The sequence below is a fragment of the Gavialis gangeticus genome, unplaced genomic scaffold (genome assembly GCF_001723915.1).
Source record: "Gavialis gangeticus isolate Ggan-Ray unplaced genomic scaffold, GavGan_comp1, whole genome shotgun sequence".
NCBI lineage: Eukaryota > Metazoa > Chordata > Crocodylia > Gavialidae > Gavialis > Gavialis gangeticus.
Genome location: NW_017729001.1, coordinates 12980136 through 12993384, shown reverse-complemented (window position 1 = coordinate 12993384; position 13249 = coordinate 12980136). Strand labels below are relative to the sequence as shown.

The window sequence follows — 13249 nt, the reverse complement described above, 5'->3', positions numbered from 1 at the left end:
GAAGGATAGCAGGAACTCACATTTTCATTGGTTCCAGCCTTTAACATCTTTCTCCCCTCTTCCTTGAGTACAATTCCAGTGCCATCAAGAAGTACAGAATTCAAGATTTAGCCCCTTACAAGACTATTTTGCATGGACTACTCAATAGTTAATATGGGGGGGGGGGGGAAAATCAGCGAAGGTGCCATATAGATCATTCAGCCTATAACCTCTATCCAAGATAGGTCTGACTTGATCTACACAGTTAGTGCTCCTGTCTGAAGAGTCTCTGTGTTACCTTTTTAAATGGTCCAGAAGGAAAAGGAATGTCACAAGGTTAGGTTCTGGAAGTGACAGCAATAGGTTCAGCATGCAGCTTTCCTTTGCAACCGGATCTGAAAGTGCTGCAGGAGAAAAACATGACCACACAGGAAAGGAATGAGACCTTAATGTACAGCAGAACTTGCCAAACCCACTAGGTGATGCTAAATGTTTTGCAACAATATCACAAGCAAGAGGCTCAGTATTCCCAGACACAGCCTCTCTCCCCCTTGGACTTTCAGTTTTCTTCTGACAGGGGGATTAAGAATCCTGTCCTTTGTGCAGGGGATGTAAAAGCACCCCAGACCCCAAACCAATGAGACACCCCTGCTCTGAATCAACCTAGGAAGCTGCAACTCAAATTCTTCTGAACTGGATCTCTCTTCCATTCTTAATGTCCAAAACTCAGCCTTTTTGCACCTTTCCCCAGTCTAAAATCTAATCAAGGTAGGATTCAGGCTGATTAAAAAGTAAGAGCCCTTCACCTCCACTGTATTACAGTGATATTATAGATATTACTGTTTATGCTGCTAAAGTGCCTTTTTAAAAAAGGAAGCACAATGTTAATTTAAATCACATTTAACATATATTTCTGCTGCTACACACCGATGCCCTCTGCAAAGTTGGGGTACAGTTCATCTGTGAAGAGGGGCTCAGGCAGTTCTCTGAAATACAGCTTTAATGTCCCAGCAATGGCGTTAACATCCATCTCGCTCATCATCACCGACACATCTTTGTTGTCTGGAAAAGAAAGCAAGGAGATAGGCACGTAATGAAATATTGGTCTTTTGTTTGCTCTTCTGTCTGCCTCTATTTTGTTCCCTTTGTTTATTCTTTCTCTTTGCCCAAAAAGCAGATGCTCACTGCCTGCTGTTACTGTGCTTGGGCTGACTGCAACATTCTCTATTCATCTCATATCTCAGTGCCACGCAGTGGATTACATTCACTGCCCTGTGACTGTTAAGCAGCTATAAGGCCAATGCCCCAGAACCAATCAGCCTGGGTGAGAGGTAAACCCAAAATACCCAGAAGTACTTCTACTTTGTCATTATCCTGGGCCAGATCCAACACCCAGCAAAGTCAAAAAAGGGTTTTTCCAACATCGTCAATGAAATTTGGATCAAGCCTCATATAAGTTCAATTAAATACATTTCTGTTCCCTGTTTGGACCATCCCAATACTCAGAGATGCCCTCAGCTTCTTCAAGCAGCTGCAAGTGCCTCATTCATCCCAAGTCACCAGGACCAGGTAGGAAGTGAGGCTTCTGGCTGTTCCCACTTCCTCTAGGGAGTGTGTGACATGGTATGGCAAACCACCAAGTTGTGCCTGCTGGGCAGAATAACTAGTGTATTTCTCAGGGCAAGGGTCCAGTCCATTGTGTATGTCTGTACCTGGAGATCACTATTAAAGCCATTGTGTGTTTTAGATGATAACCCTTGTGCCAGCATCTCCATTTCTTAATGCTTCCTGGGCTAGGCACAATTAACGCAGTACAGCAACCTGAAAGGGCACTTGCAGTGGAGTGCTAGTGGGGAGGAAAACATCAGGAGCAAATACTTACTGACATCGAAGGCAGCTTTCAAGGCCTGGATATCAGTTGCAACCCCTGAGACACGATAAATGCCCACTTCCTCCATCCCACGCCGCTCTATCTCCTCCACACACTGGCGCACAATGTAAGGCACCTTGGATCTCTCCCTCCTGAAAAAGTTGGAAAGAAGAGTTCAGTCCAGTGTACGTGGAAAGAACACTATTACCAGGCTCGCATTAGGCAGGGGGCAGAATGAGACCACTCCATGTCAGTGGCTCACAAACATCACATAGCCTCTTTTCAACCAGTTGTGCTGAAGTGAATGGAGCCCAGTTACCACAGTTTAAGAGCCCCTGCTTTGAATGTTACTAGTTTAAGAACTAGTAAGAGGTAAGGATGTAACCACTGGATTCTCCCTGTCATATGGTAGTTCTCCAAGGAGCTTGTTTTTTCTGAACAGAAAATTTAGTGAAACTGTTTTTGTAGCAATGTGGTGAACAGGCCTATCTGTGCACACTCACGCTGAGGGGGGACTTCAACTTCCAAGAGAAGAGCACTTGGTGAGCTCATAAGTATTAATTGCTAGGGCTGTGTGAAGCTTTGGCAGCTGATTTGATTCAGAGGAGATTCGGGAACCAAATTTCCAAATCTGAATTGAATCGGGAGACCAAGTAAAAGCTCTATATCGATTTGGAAAAGCTTTGGAAAAGCTTTGGCAGATTTGGAGATTTGACCATAGACTAAACAGGAAGCTAACAGCTACCCCCAGCTGGTAAGTCTGTTGGGGTTGGGGTAGGGATGATGTGGATACACACCCTGATGGAAGGAGAGGGAGAGGGTTGAAGCAAAGAGCAGGGCCAGAGAGGGCACAGAAAGTGCAGTTAAAGCTATGGAAAATTCTCTGAAATGTTGCAAGGTCCCTGCTTTGACTGCTTCTGCAGACTGGAGTGTACGGCTGGGTCATCTATGCACAGTGATTGTAACACTAGCAGGTGATTAGACGATTCCACAGCATCTCTGCTGCTGCCGAGTTACTGAACTTCCCTGGGGAGGAAATTCCAAGGCTTCCAAATTATCTAACATGAACAAACAGGTTTCTCTTGGCAAACAATTCATAACAAAAGATCAGGGGTTAATATAATACAACAGGATCCAGAGCACTTGAACATTTCCGAGCATGGAAAGGAAATACTGCAATTCAGTAGCTTTGGAAATCTGGAGCCAAGTCAGCTAAGTACAGACAAAAAGGTCAAGGGGCATTTCTGGAATACAGCAAAGTGAGAGATGTCTGAAGTAAACACCCTGGGTTTCCAAGCACGGGGGTGGTTTGGTTTTTTTCCATGCAAAGAATGAAGCTGCTAGGATACAAAACAGTTCTTTTCTGTAGAAATTGCTATTGATAAGAGTCATGCAGGGATAGAAAGGTATATGGATCTGTCTGCTCACTGAGGACAAAACCAGGAGTTACTTCATTGGCCCACTGTGTTTAAAATAAATCAACAAAGAAGAGATTGGTGAATCTCAGCACTGGTGAGGTGAGTATTCAGCACTGGTGAGGCCACATCTGGAGTACTGTGTTCAGTTTTGGGCCCCCCACTACAGAAAGGATGTGAACAAATTGGAGAGAGTCCAGCAGAGGGCAATGAAAGTGGTGAAGGGGCTGGGGCACATGACTCATGAGGAGAGGCTGAGAAAACTGGGCTTATTTAGTCTAGAAAATAGAAGATGAGAGGGGATTGACTAGCAGCCTTCAAGTATCTGAAGTGGGGTTTGAAAGAGGACGGAGCTAGACTAGCAATTCCCAATCTGTGGAATAGGTCCCACCAGTGGTATGCAGACAACCCATCAGTGGTATGTGTTAACAGATTTATTATAATTTATATGACAAAAATTTGCTACTGGTACTTAAGGCCGAACTGAAAAATTTGCTGCTGGTACTTAAAGTTGTATCTTTTTAAATTGGTGGTACTCAATCTGTCAGAGGTTGGGAACCACTGAGCTGGACCATTCTCAGAGGTGGCAGATGACAGTACAAGGAGCAATGGTCTCAAGTTGCAGCAAGGGAAGTTTAGGTCAGATATTAGGAAGAATTATCTCACTAGGAGGGTCATAAACATGCAATGGAAAAGGTTACCCAGAGAGGTTGTGGACTCTCCAACACTGGAGGGTTTTAAGACCTGGCTAGACAAAGCCTTGGCTGGGATGATCTAGTTGGGGACGGTCCTGCTTTGAGCAGGGGGTTGAACTAGATAGCCTCCTGAGGTCCCTTCCAACCCAAACTTTCTATGATTCTTTGAGAACTGTGACTGGCCAACTCACTTGGTGACAACAGCAATCTTGACTCCAAAGACGCCAGTCTGTTTGCGGGATGGCATTCTTTTTAGGCTGAACTCCCGACTGGTAAATTTCACAGACAGTTTCACTTCGATCTGTGAGGAAGAGACTGTTTGTTATCTTTCAAGCAATACATAGTTTATTTTTTAAAACTGTCACAACAAGGAGCAGAGAAAGTAAAACATGATAGTAAGTCTTGGCAGAGAGGCAGTGCCAGCCTCAGCTCTCTGTACTTACTCCATTCATTGAGATGACTGTCCGCTGCCAGTCTTTGTCTTGCAGTACCTGTGGATCCAGCTGAAAAACATGGAAGTTACCCACAGGTTAGAAATTGGACCCAAAGAATAGTTCAGCCAGGCCTGAAATTCAGTGCTGAAACAAACACATTCTCCACTTTATCCCAATGTCACAGCACAACGGAGAAGAGCCGCAAGTTTCAGATGTCAGGTCACTCACCGAGAGCACGCTACCCTAAACAGGGCTGTATATGAACCGTAAATGTAGAGATGAAAACCCCAGCAATGATGTATGTGCAACATCCACTTAACAAGTGGAAACCTCTGATAGCAAAACTGTTTCTCTAGCACCAATAACCTCACCTTTAAGTGACAGTCAGACTGCTCACTGCCACTGCAAAACAAAAAATTATGGCACTGACAGCCTGCCCAAGAGGGCTGCGAGTTGGCAGAATAGGTTTTCTGAAAAGAAAAGAGTGATCATCTGGAATCCAGCAAGGGGCTTCCTCCTTTCTGAAATAACAGACTGACGAGCTGCTGGCCCCAAACTGAAAGGCAGCTCATTTGCTGGCATCAGCTGGGTTTATAAAAAATTGCTGCACAGGTGTTTTGCTTTTAAAAAGTTTGGGGGTGACAAGATTAGGGATAGGAACTGGGCAGGGAGTTTTTTCTTTCAGCTTTGGGAGCCTTTCAGGGGGTTGGGTTCCCAGGTGCAGTGTGTCAGTGAGGTTTAAAGACAGACATCTGTAGCCTCTCTCATCAGTCCCGTCTGAACTTGCCTGGTTCCTCTGCACAGCTCTTCCTGGTGAAGCAGCTAGCAAGGAGGCTGTCTGAGCATTTATATGGATTTGCTTCACAAATAAGGAACTGATGAGAACAATTCATCACATCTTCAAATCACAAACCCTAGGCTTTGCCACTAATGCTCATTTGGTCCAACCTATCCAGGTCTTCAACAACACAATTGCTTGCTTGGGTACCTGGACACCATATCAGTCTCTTTCAGGGACTGTTTTTAAGCACCTGACACTGTGGATTCATTAGGGAGTAAAGTACATCATTAGCATATCAAAAAGCAAGACCTGAGCTGCAGCACTCTGCTGCTTCCCCCTGGGCACCAGCCTGCAGAGCTTTCTGGAGAGAAGGGGTGACCCAGAGGACAGGATGCTTTCCTGAAGCACACTCCTTCCAAGAGCTTCCCATAGCACTGTAGTTCCACGCTGCTCCAATTGTGAGCCGGAGGACAAATGTCGTAATGCAGCCACAAGTGGGGAGTTTGGTTCACAATTCCCCAGTGACCAGCAGGGCTGGAGCACCGAGGACTTGTCATACTGGGGCTCAGGTAGAAATGAAAAGTGGGGCTGAGAAAGAGTTGGTTCAGCAACATCACTGAGCATGCCCAGCACCAAAATGTACCTGTTCCTGAAAGTAACAATGCCCACTAAACTCAAAGTACATGATGTCTCAACAGTCAGGTCTCAGAGGAAGAAAACAGAGGAGGAACATGGAGTGAAATTCAGGAGGACCTTCCCTGAGCACCCCAATCCAAAGACAGATGTCAGTCATGTCCTTTTTAAAACCCTGCTCTGACTTGGAACCAAAGCAAGATAGCAGCTGAAATCTGCTGAGAAAAGCAGATGTCACAAAGGGAAGTGGATGAAGCACCCTAACCCAGCACACCCTATTCTTTTTCACTTCACCTCCAACATAAAGGCAAGAAATGTTCCCCACCCTGACAGAGCACCTGGCTGTTGCAGGAATCCGTGGATCAGTACAAGCTTGGAAGCTAGATCTGGACTCTCCATTTTCAGGTCTTGCTTAATTTCTTGCAACATGAAAACCAGAAGATTGGAAGCCAGCCTGTCATGTCCTAGAGATTAGCAATATATGTGAACCATACACCTGCAAAGAGCTCCAAATAGCTCAGACTGAGCTTGGAGGAGAGAGATCTGAATGCAGAATTGTATGAGCAATTGGAACCTGACTGAAGGAAACAAATCTTAGTCTCTCCTGACATGGCTCTGCAATATAAAATCCTGCCCCAGGACCCCTGATGGCTGCAGAGCAGGTGAACGCTCTTGTCTTGCACCATGGGAAGTATGGATTCAGAATCCACATCTTGGGGCACAAACAGGAAGATACTTAAATAAAATGAGTCCCACAGCACAACAACCTTCCCTGCCCCAACCCTGTGCAAAACAAGGTCAAATGTTGAACTAGATAAAACAATGCAGGGCAGTGCTGAGGCAGCACCTCGTAAACGTTTGGTCAGTGGTCAATGCCAGTCGCTGATATTCTAGATGGTATTCCACGCAAACAGCCTCTCTTGATAAGTCCCACTCCCCTCTACCAACTATCAACACATATGGTCAAATGCTGCCCTCAGTTATACAGATCAGACCCCAACCCCTGCCTCCCAGACAAGCAGAGAGAGAAAGCGAGTCAACCCAACCTTTCCTCCACGCAGTTTGTTATAGATATGGGCCCACAGTGGGGTGCTGCCCGCACACGTGCGTTTCCCTGTAGAATTGGAGCGGCTTCTGTAGGTGCAGTTGTGGCAGAAATACTTGAAGACTCCTTGCAAGGAGTAGTCGGTGACCAGCAGCTCCCACATCCCGGCTGTGCGGTGTTGAGGAGATCAAAGAATGGTGCTTAGTTGCTGTGGCTTCTAAAACCCTCAATCTCAACTGTTTGCCAAGAGGTTTTTGACTGGGATCTGTTGGAAGGACCTGCCCCCTCCGGGACAGATGGCCAAGTCCCTTCAAATCAGCTGTAATCCGTGTTGTTTTTTCCCCCAAAAAAGTTTCCAAGGTGGAAGTGCTGCATCTTTCAACAACATGCTATTCCCAGAATCAAGAGGAAACCATTTCTGAAGTGTCTGGTTTCCTGCGAACTGAACTCAGCATTCCTGAAAACCTGATTACTGGGTGACTCTGATCTGTTGTTAGAAACGTTGTGGTAACCAGGGATCCTGGCTTTCCTCTGTTTAAAAATCCCAAATTCTCTGGTAAAAATCCCAAATTTTCTGATTAAAAACCCCAAATCCATGTTTTCCTGTGATTAAAATGAAATGCCACTATCTATCTAGCTCTATCTCACTTGAACACAATGTTTTATTGATATATTAACAATTTTAAAGCAATTTGGAAGTGTACCAGTGCCTCAATCATTATAATAAAATAAATTCTAAATACCTATATACTTTGGGGTTTGATGTTGTTGTTTTTTTATCATGGAAAATCAGAGCTTCACCTGCCCCCTTTGCTCACCAGGATGTGGGTCCAGCTGTGGTTGTTGTCCCTCCACCCCCCAGCTTTGTGGCGCTGAGCAGCCCTGATACACTTGTGCCCTCCCCCTGCCCATGCTGTTGCCCCTCACTCCCAGCCTGTAGCCCCCTGGCCCTACTGCTGCTTCTCACTCCCATCCTGCAGTCCCCCATCCCTGCCAGTGCACCCCCTGCTGGAGGGGACCCCCAGCTGCCAGGGCTATAGGACCAGGGCCCACAGCCCCCTTCCCCCCAGTGCCCGAGTCCTGGGTGCTGCATGTGGGAGGTAGCAGCTGCTGCAGCTGGAGCAGAGTGTAAAGCCCAGCCCCGCTCCCTGTGGAGGGGAGCCCGTATGTGTATGCAAATGTGGGCTGCCTGTGTTGAATCCCATCCTATTCTCATCCGCCCACCCCTGTAACCGGTCTAGGTCTGATTGTAGCCTATTCCTCTCTTCTAGTGTGCCCACATCCCCCCACATCTTAGTGATGTCTGCGAATTTGAACAGGGTGCTTTTTACCCCCTTGTCCAAGTCACTGATGAAGATGTTGAATAGTGCAGGCCTGAGGACTGAGCCCTGGGGGACCCCACTGCCCACATCCCTCCAGGTCGAAAATGACCCGTCCACCACCACTCTCTGGGTGCCGCCCTCCAGCCAGCTGGTGACCCAGGATCAAGGTAAGACTAACTAGCCTATAGTTTCCCAGGTCCTCCTTCCTCCCTTTTTTGAACATGAAAATCCACACTTTGAAGAGAAAATCCACACTTTTTCATGGCAAATGGAAAATCTGGATCTGTGGTGGTAACAGTGCTTCTGGTACCATCTCTCATACTATGCATGGCTGAGAAAATGGTTGTTCATGCACTCTTCCGAGGAAGGCTCTTTAAGGAGCATATGCATCACCAAGTAGTGATTAAATAGTTAGGGCGGGCAGGGAAGCAGTGTGTGTGAAAACTATTCAGAGAGGCTCCGCCTATTTCAAGTATGACAGGAGAAGTGCCAGGAGGTGCCCAGGCAGTATCAGTCTTGCTCAGTCATAGTAGCGAACTCCCACTGTGTGGAGCAAGGCGAAGGCAAGTAAACAGATGTTACAAAAGATAAACCAACTGCAGTTTTGTGCTTTGTCTCCAGAGTGAATGCCATCTGGCAGGTTAGGATTGTCAGGAGTCTTCTTTGAGGCAATAGCCAAACAGATGACTGTCCTTTGTGATTAAGCCCTGGTGTTTGCCAAAGGCTGTTAGAACAGCTTCTGTTACCTATCCCTTCCCTTCCCACAGCATTGTGCATGGTCAACTCCCCGGCCCCTCCAAACTTTGGCTGCTGGATCAGAAGGCCTCCTCCACTCCCTGCAGCTGGAACCTCTCCAAGGAAAAGAGTTTGTACTCCACAGAGAGGAAGCTGGGAAAAATGAGTACGAGAAAGTCAAGGTTAGATGGCAAGTACCATCTAACCCCGGTATACAATGGGATCAAACGTTCAAGGCTAAAGCGGTTTCCACAACGTTATTTGAATAAACGCTCACTCCGCTGCTGAACGAGTCAAGACGACCAGGCCCAGCAACCTGATAAAACCACAGAAGGAAACAACAGAGCTAAAGGGAAGTGGACAGCATAGCTTCCCTCATCTCTCAGCAAGCTGGCACTACTGCACTGTACAGGCAGCTGACTGACAGGGTCAGCAAGCGTCGCATGGGGAAAAGGCAGCTGAGTCAGAACAGGGTGCTGGGCTGGAGGGTGAAGGCACAGGAGGCTAGTAAATGGGACAGCTCAGTGCAGGAGGAGACAGTGGCTGGTGAAAGGTCCGATTTATGGGTCAACGACCTGGAAAAAGGAACATTCGGTAAAAGAACAGAACCCACGCGGAGGACAACTGCTCTCCGCGGACGAACCCATAGGAGCTGTCAGGCCAAGCACACTGCTAAAGACCCGGGAGGGCTCCTAGTGTCAGCTACCCTTGCATTAGTTTCAGACTGAGATTATGGAATAGATGCAAATTTCCTTAGAACAATCACTGATTTTTAATAGCCAGAAGCCTCTCACATCTCTGCAGAAAGCTGGTGCCTGGCTTGTTTCCAGGACCTTTGGGGGTAGGAACAGACTATCCAGGACATGGAGGAGTAGTCTCGTCACTATAAGTTCTGCCCCAAAAATGGGTGTTGCTTGTAGAAATCGCAGCAGGAGCATCTTTAAACTCTGTTGCTGCTTGCACGGATTCAACTGCAGCAGGGATGCAACTGCTCTGTGGCTGGCCTTGCTGCCCAGAGCCCCATCAAGCACCACCACAGCCCTTCTTTGGCAGTGGTGATGCTTGTGGTAAGCTTACATTGTGAAGCTCTCCCCCTGCACTCAGCAAATTCCCCCTCTCCAACCTGCACAAAGCACAATAGCTCTGTGCGGCAGAGGTTTCAACATAAAGAGTCAGACCCTAGAAATGGCTAAGCCCCTGTTTAAGCAAAAAACAACAATGAAGCTAAGGAGAGTTTGGGGTTCACAGCACCTTGTTGGGTGGGGCCCAAAGAGATGATAGAGAAGAACACACAATAGAAAGGATTTAGGGAAAAAGGTGTGGGGAGGAGAGACAGCAGGACATGGCCGGTGGGGAAGGCAAGGCAAGGCAGGACATGGGGGAGGGGGGGAGGCTCTGGTTGGGTGTAGTTACTTATCTGAGGGGGGGCAGCAGTTCAGAGGGAAGTCCCAGAAAGGGGTAAAGCAAGGAGCAACCAATGAAGGGGGAAGATGAAGAGACAAGAAACGAGGCAGTTTTAAGGTTAGTAAGGTTAGCGTTACATAGTCCCGTTATTCCCTCCCTTTTTTACATTCCCATGGCAGTTTCACACTTCAGCACTTTCTAATTGTAACAGATGAGAGTTTGTTGTCAGCAGCTCATTACTGCTGGAAACGGGCAGTCCTGCCTGGCCCCATTCTTCCTTGAGCTCACCACTGACATGTTAATTTCCCCCAGCTCTGCCCTTTAGACACAACCGGTTGCTTTCTTCATTTCCACCCCTGTTTTCATTGCTGTTCTGCATGGGCAAGCTGCTTACATGATCAAGTGAGTGAATGGCCTGGAGTCGGCTCTGGAAACCATCTATCTCCAGGTCTAAAGAATAAAAAAGAGAAGGGAAATGGCTTGACACCCTTCTACATAATGTCACAGATAATTAAGCAGATAAGGTTGATGAGTCTGCGTGGCAAGAGAGGAACATGGCTGTCAGAGCACCAGAATATTTGTGTTCACGTTCTCCCCCTGAATTCCCAGCATTGTTTTGGAGGGGGAAGGGGCTTGCCTGCGTTGCTCATGCAGAAAAAAAAAAATAATGGAGGAAGCCAAGGTACTGAGGCCCGTGCCGACTCTGGGGCCTGGATGACGAAGCAACGTAGGTTTACGCAACTAGCCCATTCCCAGGGTTTGTCACAGTCTTGCCGACATCTTTGCTCACCCAGACGCAGTCAGAGAGTAAACAAAGGCAGCCATGCCAACTCCTGCACAGAGCCCAGACCAACCTGCCAGGCAGGAAAAGGGCAAAATCCAGGGAGCAGAAGAGCCAGCTTTCAACCTGCCAAGAATTCATCCCATGAAAACAATGTAAAGGAAAAAAACAACCTTCACTTGAGATGAGAGGAGCTGCCAGGTACCATTTAACTCAACGGGGAGTTTCCTGTTATGTCGAGGCAAAAAAAAAAAAAAAATATATATATATATATATATCCTGACCCCATACTGTGCTTGGGAAGCTCATCTCCTGTCTGCACCTAGCAGCACCTCTGGCATGGTGGGCTGGTGCACCTGTGTGTCCATGGGAGGTGAGAGCCATACAGCTGCTGCTGCCATTCTCAGCGAAGCAGCCTTTCTAGAGGGGTTATTCCATTTCATAAGCAGCCCTGTCAGAAATGAATGGGATGGGTTTGTATAATGTGGAGGGAAGTTCAGAACCTACAAACAATGAAGCTTTGCCTGTGGCTATAAAAAGAGGTCAATAAAATATTCCAGAGAAAAGGAACACATGAGCAATGGGTATCATTAAGTCTGCTGCCTGTTCCTGGAAGCTTCTGTCTGGACACAAGGAGCGATTTACAGCCTTCCTTCCTCCTCAGCCATGATGCAACAGACAGCTAATAAACATTTCACAGCTCCAGGATTCCACACCAATTGTCCCCATCCTTCCAGCACAGAGAATATGGTATATCAGAAACAGTGCTGGGAAGCTGCAGATTTACCGTAAGACCAAATGGGTTAACAATACATGGTGGTTTTTAGGCAATGGAACCTTTTCCCAGTTTCTGCAATGAGAGGATGCAGATGTGAATCCTGACTTCTCTGGGCCACTAGACTCAGTGGGATTTCAGAAAAGTGTACCCAACTCCTTTTGGTTTCCAAACAACTCTACTTGTATTTACGGAGGGTAGATTTTGTCTTGAATAAGGATGACAACAAGAACACATGGCGTCTCAGAGATCCTAAGTGAAAAGACATAATGCAAATGCTTCTGGAAAAATCTTGAGAGAAAACAAATATTAAAAATAGTAGGAGGAAGAAATACTGACTTCACTAATAATAAATAATTCTTTTCCCTCACCCACTGATTTCTGCTGTTGCATTACAATAACTGTTTTTGATTCTACAAGGGAACTTCCAATCCTTAAAAAAGTAGCCCAGTATAGATGCATAGATTTACAAGAAGTTAGGGGCTGGAAGGGATCTCATGAGATCATCATGTCTAACCCCCCGCACTAAGGCAGGAAAGGCTGCTAAGGTCAGATGACCCCAACGAGATGCACTTCCAGTCACCTTTTGAAAATCTCCAGGGAAGGCAACTGTACCACTGTGGCAGAGCTGGGGAGAAGAGCAGGGAAGAAACCCCGCTTGCCATGTAAGTTGCAGAGCCAGGACGGTGTCTCCACTCATTCCTGGCGGAGAGGGGATGAGCAGTAGAGCCAAGAGCCAACATCAAGAGAGGCTGCCAGCTTGAACTGGAAGCTTGAGTGGAGACGTGGCTGTGGCTCCTCAGGTGCCTCTAAGGTGAGGCAAAACACAGCTGATGTGGGGGAGCTTTTCTCACTTTTAGCTCAAGGGACCAGTGACAACAGCTGGTGACTGGCTCCCGGGAGCAGGCGGGGACCTCAAAAGCTTCCTGGAAACCAGATCCAGCAGCAAGCTGAAGAGAGACCACGTCCAGCTGCAGTTGGAGGAGGAGCAGCCTGTCCAATTGCTTTTTTCTATACCAATACTGAACGGACTATTTGGTATACCCCGAGTCAAGGGAGACACTTACAGCAACGACGCTGGGACACTGATCTGATTGAGACTATTAAACACCCGGAGGTATGTGGCAGGAGTGTAGGGACGGAGGAGCCCCCGAACTTGGCACATAAGGATGTATACTAGGCCTGTGCGAAGCGGCTAGTATTCACTTCAGATTTGGATTTGGCCAATTCGGGGGACAGCGATTCAATTCAGTGATTTGAATCACTGTCCTGAATCAATTTGGCTGCTGCCGAATCTCCAAATCACACAGGCCCATCCCCTGCCTGCTCTCCCAGCCCCAGCAATGGCTGCCCCACCTGCCCCAGCTCCCAGCACTTTGG

General features: G+C 47.2%; 1 protein-coding gene across 1 annotated transcript in view; it reads right to left on the bottom strand.

Annotated features, from left to right (window-relative positions):
• The window catches only part of BCR (BCR, RhoGEF and GTPase activating protein), a 160852-nt gene that overhangs the window by 6170 nt on the left and 141433 nt on the right, over positions 1-13249 (bottom strand). Inside the window, exons 17-21 of the mRNA XM_019506859.1 lie at positions 4403-4462; positions 4151-4260; positions 1862-2001; positions 907-1041; positions 278-383 (exon numbers count right to left, since the gene is read on the bottom strand). Of these exons, the coding sequence (XP_019362404.1) occupies positions 278-383; positions 907-1041; positions 1862-2001; positions 4151-4260; positions 4403-4462 (551 nt within the window). The remainder of the gene's footprint in view (positions 1-277; positions 384-906; positions 1042-1861; positions 2002-4150; positions 4261-4402; positions 4463-13249) is intronic.